Source organism: Sinocyclocheilus grahami, unplaced genomic scaffold (assembly GCF_001515645.1).
Source record: "Sinocyclocheilus grahami isolate Dianchi unplaced genomic scaffold, SAMN03320097.WGS_v1.1 scaffold169.1, whole genome shotgun sequence".
Taxonomy (NCBI): Eukaryota; Metazoa; Chordata; class Actinopteri; order Cypriniformes; family Cyprinidae; genus Sinocyclocheilus; species Sinocyclocheilus grahami.
Window position 1 is genome coordinate 823,669 of NW_015505348.1, and position 13,311 is coordinate 836,979.

At 36.6% G+C, this 13,311-nt stretch overlaps 1 protein-coding gene across 1 annotated transcript; it reads right to left on the minus strand.

Annotated features, from left to right (window-relative positions):
• Nucleotides 1-1,699: 1,699 nt before the first annotated feature.
• LOC107593326 (ubiquitin-conjugating enzyme E2 R2-like) lies at nt 1,700-13,109 on the minus strand. Its single transcript, XM_016283002.1, has 5 exons — nt 12,611-13,109; nt 4,865-4,951; nt 3,953-4,050; nt 3,637-3,771; nt 1,700-2,706 (listed from the first exon to the last, which is right to left on the minus strand). Exons 1-5 carry the CDS (start codon nt 12,794-12,796, stop codon nt 2,487-2,489), a joined length of 726 nt encoding a protein of 241 aa, XP_016138488.1. The 5' UTR covers nt 12,797-13,109; the 3' UTR covers nt 1,700-2,486.
• Between the last annotated feature and the right edge of the window lie 202 nt (nt 13,110-13,311).

The window sequence follows — 13,311 nt, forward strand, 5'->3', positions numbered from 1 at the left end:
TTTTCAAAATTACAGCTCTGGGACGGACAGATCGGATACTGTAGATTATCAGTGCTTTACGCTGTGGTGCCTCCAATCAAAGGCCTTTCAGTTTAGCTGACCTTCAAGCCAGGTCTGTCGACAACATAATTGAGCAGCAGAACTCCAGACTGCAATGATGTCCTTCAAGGACCTTCATAATAGATCTTGGCATATGAGTGCTGTAGCAAACCCGTTATACGTTGAGTTTATTTGCCCTCCAAGATAAGCGAAAACCTTTTACAGGGTTCCCATGCTGTTTGACCAATGCAGTGATATGAGTTTAAGTGATTTACGATTACTGGATTTAAAAATTTTCATAATTTTGATTTGATATTCATGTTTTCAAAATTACAGCTCTGGGACGGACAGATCAGATACTGTAGATTATCAGTGCTTTACGCTGTGGTGCCTCCAATCAAAAGCCTTTCAGTTTAGCTGACCTTCAAGCCAGGTCTGTCGACAACATAATTGAGCAGCAGAACTCCAGACTGCAATGATGTCCTTCAAGGACCTTCATAATAGATCTTGGCATATGAGTGCTGTAGCAAACCCCATTCATTCTTCATTCAAATGAAAGCTCTACCACCTATGATCAATGCCTTTTAAATGCAAATTATTCCTTCACATCCATTTTTCTTATGGAATGACTTCCTAGCATAAGCCTTTTCTTCATTTACACGGTACTATACTTGTATACAAGGGAATTACATCAGAAGCATGTTGTGATTTTGAAATGATAACAATCATGCTTTATTTTAAGGTCCAATACTCACCATTAACTACAACTTTTAGCTTAAACTCCTAATTTGCTGCTTCTTAATAGTTAGGTAGTTGTTAAATTTAGGTATTGGGTAGGATTAGGGATGTAGAATATGTGCTTTATAAGCACTAATAAAAAGGCAAAATGTTAATTATAGGCATGCTAAGCAGTAAACTAGTTAATAGTGAGAATTGGTCCCTTCACTAAATGTTACCATTATGACTATAGGCCTGTCATCATCCATTTGGCACACTTAAATATACAAAAGTAATGAAGGACATAATGATACACAAAGGACATAACTTGATTTCGTGCTGCTTTACTTTGAATAAAACGCAGCAACTTTACCCAAATGTTTCTATATTAAAAAAAAAGTTATAAAAAAAAATGCAGATAAAAGAACATAACCTATTAACTATGGTTAGGTTAGGCTGATAAATCTAACAAAACCATAACGAAGCCCACTGCTGCCCTCTAGTGGCAAAATTGGTATTTTGGGAACAGTTGGCACTTTGCAGTGTTAGCAAAATATACAGGAACTCAACTAAAAAAAATATATATATTATATATATATATATATATATATATATATATAAATAATTTTAATTTTTTTTTATTCAGTTTAAAATATTATACATAGCTAGCTTACCGTTTTATTATTCATTATATCATTGAATTTTATTATTCATAAACAATTGCATTACAGTTATTCTAATAAAGATCTTTATTCAGACTTTAAATAGATTTACAAAGCATACCAAAAGAAAAAGCGGAGAAAAAAAAAAAAATAAAATAAAAAAAAAAAGACAAACAAGGGGAAAGTGTCCCAAAATACCCTGTATGCATATGCATTTGCTGAAAGTGTCAGTTCGGGTCAAGAGGTCAGCCGCAAACACACCAAGGTCTTGTGTCCATTTTCCTGAGGAGGATTTTAGGTTAGAGTCTCCACAAAGGTTTAAAATGAAAAAGGATATATAACAAAACTAAAATACCAGCAAATATCAAAGAGTAGCTAAATATAGTGAAGATTCAAATGTACTACCACGCCACCCCATAAAATTGAAAACAAAACAAATAAGACAGGCTTGTTTATGGATAAAATGAAACGTTAAAGTCCAAAAAGAGGACAAAGCTTAGAATGGCGTGAACTGTATGTGATGCATCCATTTATTAAACCTCTTGCCCCCTTGCCTTTTATCTGAGAAGCATGTTTAGTCCTTGGCTACAGAAGCAGAATATGATGCATTGTGGTATAAGAAACAGAAGTAGCCCTGAGAATGTGTATTAGCTACTTTTGTCCCCACAAAAGACGCCAATACTGTTGAATCATAGACATTGAAACCTGAGATCAGGTGCCTTTGAAAGGCAAGTTATCGAGAATCAAATAAACATGAGCTGGACTGTTTCGCACTGATGGGCTGAACCCAACCTGCCCCCCAAAACAAGAAATAAAACATAAACAAAGCCCCAAAGCGTCTCGGTTTGGAGTTGACTGCAACTTTTGGTTGCTACTTGAACAGACGTACAATTAATTCATCGGGATCCATAACCTCTACGCAAATCATCTCTCGCCCTTCGTGATTTTTTGGGATCTCAGATCTTCAAAAACTGAAGAAAAAAAAAATCCTTTTCGACTTGATTTAAAAGCTACGAAACCAAATGGAAAACCGGAAGCGGAGAGTTCAGAGTGCTCGGGTGCTGCTCGTCAAGAGTCCTCAGTCCCAGAGTCGTCTTCATCATAGCAACAGTCCTCATCTTCCTCTTCATCGTCGTCTAACTCCTCATCATCATAGTAGTCGTCATAGAATAAGGTGGAGCCCTCGTCGACAGGTGGGGCGCGGGTACGGATGCAGTATTCGGCCAGCGTGGTGGGCACCTTCACCCCGTCCCGCTCAGCGTCAGCTTTGGTGGCTAGAACCTGCTTCCTGTGAACAGGACCAAACCATGCAGTTGAGTGCAACATGCAAAATACAACACAAATGCTATGCATGCATATGTCTAGATGTATTTGTATATGCATAATGCATCATATTCGCTAAATGAAATCCAATACTTTTTTTGGGGTGCCGATTCCAAAAATAGTGCCCGTTTTGCTCTAGCACACACTTAATCACAAAATATGACGTGCATTTTTTAGCACTTTTGCTTTTGATAACCATTTGTAAGGTGAAGTAGTCTTGTATTATTACTTAATCATCAGAAAAACTGCCACAAAGATAAAGATTTCGGTCTTCCCCTCAGCCAGATTACAACTATTTGTTCTATTCATAACTGATTTCGCATGTATGAATGATTCTGAAGACATTATTTTTTGCCTAATCCTGATTTCAAGGTTAGAATTATGGCAGCGATAGAAGAATTTTTTTCTGCTACATCTGTGGGTCTTCTACTACAACCAATCAGTGACAGAAAATGGCAGAATTTGTGTATTTATAAACTTGTTTATGTAAAGTTCTTTCGCATTAAATGGAGTATTTGACCATTTTTCCACACCTTTGCAGATTGTAAATTAAAAGATAGATTTTTAATACTTTGATAAGTGCATTATAGCCGATACACACACAAACACATATATACATATATATATATATATATACACACACACACACACACATATCTATCTGTGTATGTATGTATATGTATGTATGTATATGTATATATATATATATATATATATATATATATATATATGATTTGAAAAATCCTCAATTTGTGAAAAGAACTTTACATGATGGGATTTTAAAAATATTTTTTAGTTAATCAGGGCTTTTTTTGCAAATCAACAGATATTTTTCTTCGAATGCAGGGCTGTGTTATAGATGTGAGCACAAATGGATGAAAATGTCTTCTGGCACCTGATAATCTCTGCGTATTCGCGGTCTTTCCCCTTACTGTCCCTCCATTTGCGGTACATGACAGAGGCGTCCACGTTGGCAGGCGAGAAGGTGTTGGGCTCATTCAGCAGCGAGATAACACTCAATAAGATCGTCCTGAAAGGGAAGCAGATATCAGCTGATTAAATGAAACTAATTTGGCTTAATTATTGATCTCAAACTGTTGAGGCGTAACAGAGAAGAAAAGGTATTGTGCAAAGAATCACAAGGAAAACTGCTATTAACATTGCAGTCTAAATTTATGAGCGAATTTGGTTTTTGTAAAATTCTGTTGTACCTCACATTCTGTGTTGGATTCCATCTCTCTGATGGCAGTTCCCCGCTCTGGGGATCGTCCACTGGTGGGTGCAGTATGGAAATACACACGTCGCCATTCTGAAATCATGTTAACTTGTTAAACATCTGTCATGCTTATTTTAGATGACTTTAATAATGCTTAGTTTCATAAAATACTATTTAAAAAATGCAAGTAATTAATTGTGAATAATTTGACTAAGTTGACATGTTTCAGTTTAAATTACTTAAATTGGCTTTTTAATAATTTTTTGTTATTGTATATAATAACATTAACATTCGGGTTTGAAAGTCTTAAACCACTAGTGAAATTTTTCCACATTTATATAAAAAAGTTAGATTAACAACATTAAAACAGAGCAAACTGTAAATGTACTTACATTATTACTATTATAACTGAACTGATTTTAATCGAAAAGCTGCTTTGAAGCATTTGTTATTGTATAAAGCACTATATAATTCCTTGTGTGTGTAAACATACTTGGTAATAAAGCTCTTTTTGACTTCTGGGGAAAAAAAAAACTTGGCTTGATAACCTAGAAATACTTCTTTATATTAAATTTGTTAAATTAAATTAGATTTAAAATGCCTGATTTTCAACATGGAAATCTGAATATTAGCATATCCATATCCAAAATATAATGCATTCAATTTACTACATTCAGTTCCTCATTTAAGGTAACAGATTGTTTACTAATGTCAAAGCAATTATGATGGTCAAATGAGGTTAATTCATTTCCTACATGAATTAATTTCATTTTTTTTTAAAAGGTAACACAATGATTATTATTATATATTTTTATAGTTAAATTAATTATAATTTAATTAAATGATATTAATGTAAATGTGTTATTTTAAGCCAAACAACTGCTGATCAGGCTTTGTGTAGACTAACCTCATAGATGTTGGGATGCCACATCTTGGTGAGGAATCTGAAGGCAGGGGGAGAGTACGGGTAGTCGATGGGGAATTTGATACGTGCCTGGAAGAAATAACACATACATTAGGGAATGGATGTAATGGTACATTGTCTTCCAATGATACGTGATGAAGCACAGAGCCACTCAATGGAGCAATATAATGCCAATATCCACGATCTCTACCGGTGCTGTACAGCTTTGTCATTCAACTACTAAATAAACCTCCACGACACATTTTAATGACGTATTCATTGTTTAAGTGGTAAAAACTTGGGTTTATTAAAAGAATACCTCATGCACCAACAGACAAGATGAAAAATCAAGTGGTACCCTTGGTATGTTTTTCATTTGAGAATATCTGATTTAACTGAAAGCCTGCTACAAGTTAAGCTACCATCTGCAACACAACCAAACAGCATATAAACTGATTTGTGGCACAGGCTGATAATCTGTCCTTTATTTGGACAGAAGACTCCAAGCATGTAGCAAAACACACATCCTCAACATGTATAAATACTACTAGTTGAAAGCATGAACTCTACTGTAGGCTTCATTTGGGTGTTAACGGACAGAATTGGCAACACAAGTATCTAGGTTGTACGCACCATCTACTTTTTATAGTTCATTATTCACAGGTCCCCTACAGAGCTGGGGTTCCCAAACTTGTGCCAGCTTATTTACTTGTAATGCTAACATTCTTAAGAAAATGTAAGCAGTGCTTGCTGTGCAAAACTTGCTGCCACGTTGCCAAAGAGTTTTACCGTTTTCCTATTTGGCTGATCAGGTGTTTTTGGTGGTTGAGGCAAAAGAGGCCAACCTTTAAGTCTCTGGTATTTTAGTCCCTAGATAAGACTAGACATGGATTAGCATGAGCTATTAAGAATTTTTAATAAACAAAAATCAGAAGTTACATTTTGATTTATTTTGAAATAATATATGTGTATTATGAATAATAAATGTAAAGGTGTATTATTCTTAATAACATTAATAACGCTTAGTGTCTCGTGGAAGCGGAATCTCAATAACCCTCAATATCATGGACCATCATTTAAACATTAGAATTGGCGGCACCATATTCAAGGTCTGAACTTCTATTGCTGAATTCAGAACCCAAACGATTACACGCTGAATCTGTGACATGCACATCCATGTACATTTGAGCATAAACAAACCTTTTATACATACATCCACTCAAATCCTTCACAATCTGTAGCAAGCTGAGCCTGGTGCCTTTCAGTACAGTGGGTGGTGGGCACACATGCATATGGACCACTCCACAACCCCCACCACAGCACACATTTGCTGATTTGGCACGGTCAGCTGGTGTGTGCTTTAAAGGCCCAGCTCTCGGAAGGGGTACTGGGGGGTTGGGATAACCAGCAACCAAACACACACATACACAGGGGGCACCTGTACGTATCAAGTGCTACTCAATTCCTGAAACCCAAGTAGTGTAGGGCAACTTTCAAGCAAGCAAGCCTATTAAACCACAAGTAGGGATCCTTGTGAGAAGGTAACGGTATTACATTTCGCCGGAGGTAGCTTACAGGAGTCCTTCGACGCTGCACATGACCCGACACACACAAGCTCTTGTGACAGCCATGTGTGCAGAGCGTCTCGCTTTAGCTACATTACCTAATAACTAGATGAGACTCAAACTTTAAGGACAGGGATGTGCAAAGTTACAGATTTATGACCATTTATGATTTTAATGGTTGCATTTTTACATTCTTTGCAGGTGCAACATTAACAGTCTTTCAGTTTGTATAACATACACCATAGCTAAGACTTTGGTACCAACTGACTGGCGGAAAACTCGTATAGCCATGTACGGTTTTTTTAGTCATATTTTTACAATTACTGCTTGTGCAGCATCAACAGTATATAAAATGTTACGATATACATGACAGCCAAGACTTTGCCACCAACCGACCAGTTAAAAGCATATGTGGCAGTGTACGATTTTTGCGGTCATATTTTTACAATCAAGTGCAACATCAACAGTCTATAAGACTGTACGATATACAACATAGCCAAGACATTGGTACCAATCAGTCTGCTGAATGCTCAAATGGCAATTTACGATTTTCACGAATGTTGTTTGCGCAACATCAACAGTCTACAAGACTGTACGATAAACAACATTAGCCAAGACTTTTGTACCAGTCAAACGTATTGCCCCTTGAACACAACTGTAAGGCAAAATTTCTGACACTGACCAAACTGATGGAAAATTTAGGAACTGATACCATGTATGAACAACAGATCAAGATTAACACTTTCAGAGTAGAGAGACAGGGACAGCCCACAAGGCTATCGTGCCGACAACAAAATTTTTTGATGTCAAATTCTCACAAACTACTCGCAATTCCTCAAAACACCACAACATAAATTATTTCAATGCTATTTCTCCCAACCACGAAAATAACAAAGAAAAAACCCAATGTGGCTACACATCTGAGAAGTTACGTCTCTAAATTAATCTTCTAAAATAAAAATTCTTTACATTCAGTGAAAAGGAAGTGGACAATTACATTATACGATTCATCAGGATGAGTGCCGTACGATGCGTTACCACTTAATGTTTCTCGACCAGCTGATTCAGCAGATGTTAAACATCACGAACGAGCCGCGCACAGCATTTGGTTTACAAGAGCAACTCATTCTGGAATACACTCATATCCGCATTACGTAATGTATTTGTTTAATGTGAAATGCTAATGACAATGTGGGCCACTTGGAATAAATTAATCGTTTTTGCTTGAAAATCCCCATCTTGGAGCGCAACCTAAAAATAAAATCTCTCTCCTACAATCCCGTTTGAGAGGAAGAGAATCCCATGGACATTGGGTTGGAAGAGGAAATAAACCAGGTCACTACTGCTCTCCTTGAACAAACGGTCCTGTTCTCCTACACCACCTTTATTCTCCTCATCTTCCGGTGCCTGATCTCACTTCCTCCATCCCAACGGAAACATTAGAGAGGACAGGGAAATTGTGTCCTTCAGGGTAAACTACATGAGGGAGAGACAGTCCCTGAGGACCAGAGGTAGTAACTTGTTCTTTTAATTCACACCATTGCTTCATTTGACACCAAAAGCTAGTCAAGAATGAACTGGGATCCACCGGAAGCAGGTAATTAGCCTAATTAGTGGGCCATAAAGTTCTCTGTGAAGAACTAGAGCACTTGTCGACTGTGGACTGATCCATCAGATACATTTGTTCAGACTGTGTAGTCTTGTATTTCGGTGTAATATCTGTTGCTTACACCTTGCTGATACCAATGACAGCTGCTGTAACATTGGAGCAATGATTGACGACAGATTGGGTGCCGCCTTCTGGTTCAGTGGGAAAAATCAATAAGCCAATAGATCACAGGGGGAATCATAAAATCCCTTTTATGATTACAATCATATTGTAATCAAAAGTTATAATAACCATGCATTTTGATTAAAAAAAAAAGTATAAGTAGCCTAAATTTTTATAGGCTTTTATGCCTTTAATGGACAGGACAGTAGAGAGCAAACAAGAAAGCACTGGGTGGAGAGAGGCGAGCAGGATCAGCAAAGGACCTCGAGATGGGAATCGAACTTGGGTCGCCACAAGCACAGTTGCGCTAGCTATATGTCGGCGCACTAACCACGAGGCTATTGGTGCCAATATGCATTCTGAGATTTAACCATTTATTTTTTATTATGAATCTGAATTATGAATCAAATTTTTCTATTTACCAACAGCTATAACGGACTGCTTGATTTAACCATTTTTGTAGTCAGTTTTAATTATCAAATTGAGAATTTATCCATTTAGCAACGTTTATAATGGATTGCTTGATTTATTGATTTTTGTAGAACTTTGATTATTAAATTGTGAATTTATCCATTTACAATCAATGTTATTTGCTTGATTTATTTATCGATTTTGTTGACAATTTGACGATCAAACTGTGAATTTATCCATTTACCAATGTTTATAATATGAATATAATCTGCTTACCAATGTTAGTAATTGATTACATTATTTACTGAATTCTTAGGCAAATCGATTATCAAATTGTACCAATGGATTTCACAGAAGTTAAAAGTTAAATATGAAAATCAATAAATCAAGAAACTGATATTCAAAAGTTGATTTACCATTTAATAGATGTTTGATTTAACAATTTCATAGTTTCTTTTTGTTTATGAAATTGAGAATTTATTTACCAGTGTTTATAATTTACTGTTCGATCTGTCTATGGATTTTCATAGACTTTCTTTGAATTTATTTCTAGCTTTGAATTGTAAATTCTCTAGTTTTTCCCAGGTATTGTACACAACGGCTTGATATTTGCTTCTAAATATGAATATAAGACCAACAACAGCTACACTAAAAAAATGCTGGGTTAAAAATAACCCAGCTATTGGGTTATAAAGGGACAAACCCAGCTATTGGGTTATTAACACACTTGATTCTCAAATGAAAAGATTGTTCATTACCGGTTCTTAGTCATACCAGACATCTGGAAAGAGTTCAATTGAGTTGTTATTACGGGGTGACTCACTCCAAACACTAAATGAAGCTAGAACAGGCCCAGTTAGTGTGTCAGTCTCTGGTTTCTGTGACAGTCTGGCGAGGGGGGGGGGGGGGGAAAAGAAATAGCTGGGTTTGTCCCTTTTTAACCCAATAGCTGGGTTTGTCCCTTTTTAACCCAGCATTTTTTAGAGTGTACATTTCTTTAACACACTTGATTCTCAAATGAAAAGATTGTTCATTACCGGTTCTTAGTCATACCAGACATCTGGAAAGAGTTCAATTGAGTTGTTATTACGGGGTGACTCACTCCAAACACTAAATGAAGCTAGAACAGGCCCAGTTAGTGTGTCAGTCTCTGGTTTCTGTGACACTCCATCAGTCTGGCGAGGGAAGGGGGTAACATGACTCGAGCTGCCAGGCTGAGTCAAGCACGGCCAAGCCCAGCTCACATCACCTGCCACAGGGCCTGGGTGTGTGCACGCTTCACTGGAGCGACGAGCCAATCAGGAGCCAACCCTGCTACCTGTCAGCTCAGTGCCACGTGTAAGAACTTGAAGCCTGCTTAGAGAGATCCTACGCATGAGAACTTAATGACTGCGCCAAATCTTTCTTAGCTGGAAAAATGAAGCTAGATACAGAGTGACGCTAGGGGTGGGTGACATGACCAAAATCTGACAACCACGAGATGAGTAATTTTGTATTACAGGAACAATTTCTCATTCCATTAAAATTATATTTAGTCAGAAATTAAAATTAAAAAGGCTTATACAGTCTTATAAAAAGACTGTTGATTAAATTCTGATTGGATGAGCAGTGTTTGAAGTTGATGTAGCCTAAATTGACTATAAAATGCACACCATACATTCTATGCTAATAAGTAAAAATGAGTTAAAATAATGAACTATATTACATGATGGAAAAACACTTAGTACCAGTTTATTGTACATTGGTATCTGTTGTTGCAGTTTAAAAAAACAATGTATTAATAATAATAAGTTTGGGACACTTCTCATATTTCCCATATGACCAAAAACAATTAAATGGTATATAATTAAAAATTGTATACTATTTTGTCTAAATAAAATAAAATCAAGTTTAGTTTAATACCATTTAAATGTTCAAATTCTTAGTAAAATTTAGGCATCACAACATTATTATGTAGGCTACTACAACATGAAAAGAAAATGGATATTAATTTTGAGATTAGAAAATATATATATATTAGTGTTTTTAAAGATTAACTTTCAATGATGGCAAAGGTCAAATAAATTAAAACAAAATTTAAAAATAAATTAAATAGGAAAATTGACAGCGCAGTTAAATTAAATATCCAGTACTGACTATACCAATCAATAAATAATAAAGAATAATAATACTTATATTAAAACAACAAAGTTAAAATACTATATGGGCCATTCAACAGAATTGGTGCAAAGTCAGAGTTGGAAACGCCTTGAATAAAAATGTGTCTTTTCCCACAAATTTTGTATGTATGCAAATTGTATAATATCCAATGTACACATTTCTAGTAATTGTACAGTTAATTCTCATATTGTATTTTCAGAAAGTTTTGGAATATTTGTCCTCTCCAAATTTGTCACAACCGAAACTCTGTAATATATAATTTAATAAGAAGGCTTATATTGACCTATTAAGATCTTGCTTGCATCTTCCTTGTGAATATATCTTTTTCTATTTTATTAAAAAACGCTCAGAGGTAAATCAATAGCAATCACAATTTTAACAATAATTCAAGTGTGATTTATGAGATCTGTTGTTCTTTTAAAATCCCATTTTTCTTTGTAAAAGGTAAAAAGTTGACCATACTGATTTCCAACTTAAGGATTCTTTAGTTTGAATATACATTGAACAATCATAACATCAAAAAACAGGAAAAAGAATGCAGAAGGGAAACCTGTCTGTTTTGGCGAAGTACAGTAGTGTGTGCAGGAAGTCATGGTTACTCATCTCTTCCTGTTGGAAGAGACGTTGAGAAGTTCCCAGGGCTGACCTGTTTCCTTCCTCACCACTAACAATCAGACACGGCTTTCCATATCAATGCAGGAAAACAACAGGAGAGAACTGAATTTCCACAGCTATGCATGGTTTCTAAAGATTAAACAATAAGAAAGAGAGACTCTACTGGCCCAACAAATGAGTTTTTAACCCAGGCTGCGACTCAGTAGCCAATGTTCCCAGCAAATCAGTAGCCACTTGCTAATGTCATGATGTGTGGAGGTTGGTTGGCCAACATCTATACTCTTTGATGACACACAGGCACATCTATGAAGCCGGCCTAAATATAACTGCCATTGTTGTGGTCTGACAGAGGGACACAGCAGATGATATTTAGCAGCAATAGTTTCAAATAAAATATATGTACATGTTTGTCTTCACAAAAGGTGCAGCTTGAAAGTCATATAAGGGGTTCAAAGCAAAAATCTTTGCTAATTTGATCAAATTTAGACTCAGATGTGACACTGACAGATGGAGCCATTACTATGACTGAGGTTTTCCTGTTGACAGACACTGTTCAACATGTAGAACACCAAGTGATAAAGCTCCAAATATGAAGCCATAGATTTGATCATTTAGGTTAGTGATAAATAAGGGAGTTCACTGTCCATCCTGAAAAAACGTTTGTGGTTTATTATATTTAAAATAAACTCATACTTTGAACTTTAAACATCCAAGTCACACTGAGGGAACTTCACAACATTCAGACACTCTGTTCCAGTGAACTGTGTGTAAAAAGCAACTGATGGGAATTCTAGAGAACAACGAGGAACAATGGAGCAACTCTTTCATTGAGCACAGACCAAATTATGGACAAATGGAACGTTGGCGTTTAAAAGTTAGAACGCCGAACGTTCCCTTTAAAGAAACAGTACAGAACGAAACAAAACGAAAATTCTTCATAAAATAGTCATTTCTTCAGTGGAGCACAAAAGGAAATATTTTGTGGCGGCCTAGGTCACATCTTTTAATTTGTGTTCCACAGAAGACAGGCGGACAAACAGGTTTGGAACAATAGAATTTCCATTCCTTTAAAAGCGAATGACATAAACATTTACAACGTTTACAGAGATCATAAACGATTTCAAAAACAAACAGTCACTCGTTTGCGAATGTTGAATGTGACGTTTTGAATTAGTTTGCGCATAAAAACTCGTCAAATTACATTTAAAGATACGATACAGCACTCACCTTAAAATAACCCCCCTCGTAGTGCGTATTCGGGGGTCCGAAAATCGCGACTTCCCAGTTGTACAAGTCCGACTCGTCGACTAAAGTTATTTTGAAGCCTTCAACCGGCTCGTCCTGAAAACTTTTCAGCTCTAACATTAAAGCTTTTTGGGAACTCGCAACATGGTGGTGTCCACGCTGAGCCATATTCCGAAAACAAACGATCTGGCATTCAAAATAACCCCGCAAACAACTTTAGCTCGCCCGGTCGTTTCACCGCACACGCTCAAGCGAACAAACCCGAGATAAGTCACTCGATGAGAAATTACGCTCAGCGAGTAACAGCCCCGGCCGAGTTGCTGTTCGCGTCGGGCATTTGAAGTACCGTGTTAAGCACCTGCCGTCGATATTAAACGTGTTAAGATTAATCAAGCGTTCCGCTATAAACATGCGAGCAGCGCAGCTTGTTTGAGAGTCTCGCTCCCTCCCCCAGCGACACTCTATAGGACACCGTGCCTGCAGCTGAAGATCACGGCCCGCCTAATACACCTCCTGCAACCAATGGAGCTTGAGCAGCTTAACCCACCGAGAAAAACACAGCACAAGGAAACATTTCAACCGCGCTTAAATATACTTTATATTGCTACGTTGACTTTTTACTCCAACACTGTATGGGGTAAGTTCTATCTATCTATCTATCTATCTATCTATCTATCTATCTA